General features: G+C 31.5%; 1 protein-coding gene across 2 annotated transcripts; it reads left to right on the top strand.

The window, feature by feature from the left end:
• The first annotated feature begins 1,150 nt into the window (after nucleotides 1-1,150).
• LOC104790835 (uncharacterized) lies at nucleotides 1,151-2,576 on the top strand. Of its 2 annotated transcripts, none has more exons than XM_019246709.2 (4): nucleotides 1,151-1,367; nucleotides 1,756-1,830; nucleotides 1,937-2,017; nucleotides 2,130-2,576. In XM_019246709.2, the coding sequence occupies exons 2-4, from the start codon at nucleotides 1,764-1,766 to the stop codon at nucleotides 2,450-2,452; spliced, it is 471 nt and encodes a 156-aa protein (XP_019102254.1). In that variant the 5' UTR covers nucleotides 1,151-1,367; nucleotides 1,756-1,763; the 3' UTR covers nucleotides 2,453-2,576. The 2 variants fall into 2 exon arrangements, with proteins under 2 accessions (XP_019102254.1, XP_010514922.1); XM_010516620.3 differs by having other exon boundaries at nucleotides 1,190-1,367; nucleotides 1,943-2,017.
• Nucleotides 2,577-2,977: the final 401 nt, after the last annotated feature.

A 2,977-nucleotide genomic window follows, 5' to 3' on the forward strand; every position in this document is an offset into this window, starting at 1 on the left:
CAGAATTATGTTTGGCAATCAGAAGGTGAAGAAATGGTACAGCCCATGTTGTTTCTCATCAGCAAGTTGGACCAAAGAGTCAAAGAGAGAAAATATCAAGGAAACCCTTAATGGGTCAATTCAAGAGCTTATGACCAAAGAGAGCATGTGAAATTCTATTGGGGATGGTCTATCAAGTTTAGTCTACTTTGAGCCTAATTCAAATCCAAGAAATCCCAAAATAATCACTTTATTTTGTGGTCAAAGAGAGATACGAAAATGGAGTTAACTCACCTTGGGAAGGAAACATGCACCAAGAGTTAGATCTTCATTCAACCTACTATCTTTATTGTCTTTTTAGTTTCAAGAAATACTTGGCTTTGTTACCAAGTTTTGCAATCCCTATATAAACGCATTTAATCTTATTTGAGAATCATCAATCAATTTTCCTTTTCATTTTAAAAATCTATCTCTTTGTTCTTTGTCTAGAACATTTCTTTGTTTCTTGGTGTGTATAATCCAAGCAACAGTCTCCTCTTGCTAGACTAGTGTGTCATATCTAGCAGCGATTGGAGTTGGGAATATCAGCAGCCTTCCGCAACTTCTGTACGACCCCTCAATCCATCAAATCTCCCTTGTTGCACCTTGAACCTTCGCGAGTTTCTATCCTTTTTAATCCGGCTGAGTGATCCTCGAATTTGAGCGTATCAGGACGTGAGTCATCAGTCGTACGAACGTGATTCACCATTCGTATACTAAATCCTAAATTTATATCTCTTTGTTGAAAGCATTGTAAACTAGTATATAAAACATGAAATTGACAATGTAAAACTTATAACAAATTAACTTTTAAGTATAGTCATTTTATAAATGTAAAGTATAAATCTGAAACTATTAAAAAAAAACACTTTAATTTTACATTTAGTCAATAATCTTACATGTAGTCAATCTTTAATGTATAAAACTTTTATTAAAGATAATTTAATTTTAAAATTTTTCTAAAGTCTAAAATATGAAACTTCAATTTTTATTTTATTTTTACACCATATTCCAAAATTAATATAAATAAAAAGAAAAAAATAGTATTCTATTAACAAATAAATATTTAAACAATTATTTCATTGGCTAATTCATTAAGGTGTGGATCACCAAATTCTTCATATCTATCGTTGATTAGAAGAAATCTAACGGTCATCAATCAACTCTTAATAATCTCATCCTTTTACTTTTGTACATCTTGCTATCCTTCTTTTTCTACTTAATCGATAATGACGATGCAAATCCAATAAACTCTGGAGTCTGGAAGCTTCATTGACGCTTGAACCAAATCGCCAATTGAATCTACTGAGAAACTGAAATCCCTTTGATTATCTCTGCCGAATCTAAAGGTTTTCTTCCTTTTTTCTCTGTCTTTCTGCTGAATCAGATCTTTGTTCAATCGATTGTAGTCCCAAATCGTAAAATTTTGGGTATAGATCTTCTCGTTTAATTTTGGCTATAGATCTTCTCGTTTAATTTTGGGTATAGATCTTCTCGTTTAATTTTTGGTATAGATCTTTCTTTTTCACTTTTTATTCAATCTTTTAATTTTGGGTTTAGATCTACATATTTTTTCCTCTGTGTATAATCAATTGTAATAGATCTTTTCGTTTTCATATTTGGAGCTCAAAATCACAGTAACAGGTTCTAACACATTTTTTCATTCAAGCAAAGGTTATAATTTTTGATTGAATTAAATTGCTTTCTTTTGATTGTTGCTGTTGTTGATCAATGCAGAAACAGTTATGGAAGCTAAAGAAATCGTATGTTGCATCCCCGCAAAGAACGTTATACCAAAACTCACACAACAAGGTGAGCAATAGCAAAATGATCTATACCCAAAATTGTTGTTGATTGTTGTTGTTGTTGATCAATAAAAAGAAACCTATCTAAATAACTATCATATTTATCAATGCAGAAACAGTTGTTTCAATGGAAGCTAAAGAAATCATATGTTGCATCCCCGCAAAGAACGTTATGGCGAAACTCACACAACAAGGTGAGCAAGATCAAGAAGATCTATACCCAAAAAATTTGTTGATTGTTATTGTTGTTGTTGTTAATCAATAAAAAGAAACCTATCTAAATAACTATCATATTTATCAATGCAGAAACAGTTATTTCAATGGAAGCTAAAGAAATCGTATGTTGCATCCCCGCAAAGAGCGTTATACCGACACACACACAACAAGGTGAGAAAGATCAAGAAAGTGATGTGGATGGTGATGTGAAGGAGATAACAAAGCTAGAGTATAGACATTCTCTTGCTCATCGAGGCAACTTAATACGCATCGAGGAAGAAAAAGAAGACATTGATCCACTGTTCAAGAGATATTTCCGAAACCTCCAAAACAATGCACTCAACTCCACTCCTATGAAACGCCCAAAACTAGAAAAGGAGGGTCCTCACGAGGCAACGCTCCTTGAAGAATAATGGCGTGGTAGCAACCACTTCTAGAGTTTATGTTATGTTTAGACTTTGTTAACTTTAAAACTTTATGTAATATGATATTTTATGATTTCATTGTCTTTCATAAATTAAAGAAAATTACATTTTATTCAATGTTTCAAATAACAAAATATATTTGATGCAATTCAATTTAGAATCAATATAGATCTAAATACCATTGTAAGTTAAACACCATTTTCTCAATGCCATGATACATATTACATAAACCAGGACAACATATATCATATCACGAAACAAAAATAAGAAACAATGTTCAACGGCATTTCCCATATGCTATTATAAACGATGTTATAGCAATGTACAAGAGCCATTAAAATTTACAAAATAGCAATAAAAATCGTTATATAATACTTTTCTAAAGCAAACTTTTTGTGCTACTATAGGGTTAAATTCGAGAACCATAATGTCACGAAACAATTTCTAACAACACAGCGAATGTGTCATTATAATATATTAAAAGCTCAAAATATTTGCTATAAAACTAAACAT

This window comes from Camelina sativa, chromosome 6 (genome assembly GCF_030686135.1).
Source record: "Camelina sativa cultivar CO46 ecotype springtype chromosome 6, ASM3068613v1".
Classification (NCBI taxonomy): Eukaryota; Viridiplantae; Streptophyta; class Magnoliopsida; order Brassicales; family Brassicaceae; genus Camelina; species Camelina sativa.

Excerpts from the sequence above, each read along its gene's own strand:
- LOC104790835 (XM_019246709.2), top strand. The coding sequence starts at position 1,764 with ATGGAAGCTAAAGAAATCGTATGTTGCATCCCCGCAAAGAACGTTATA. Across the intron at positions 1,831-1,936 it reads ACCAAAACTCACACAACAAG|AAACAGTTGTTTCAATGGAA; the intron begins GTGAGCAATAGC and ends TTATCAATGCAG. Across the intron at positions 2,018-2,129 it reads GGCGAAACTCACACAACAAG|AAACAGTTATTTCAATGGAA; the intron begins GTGAGCAAGATC and ends TTATCAATGCAG.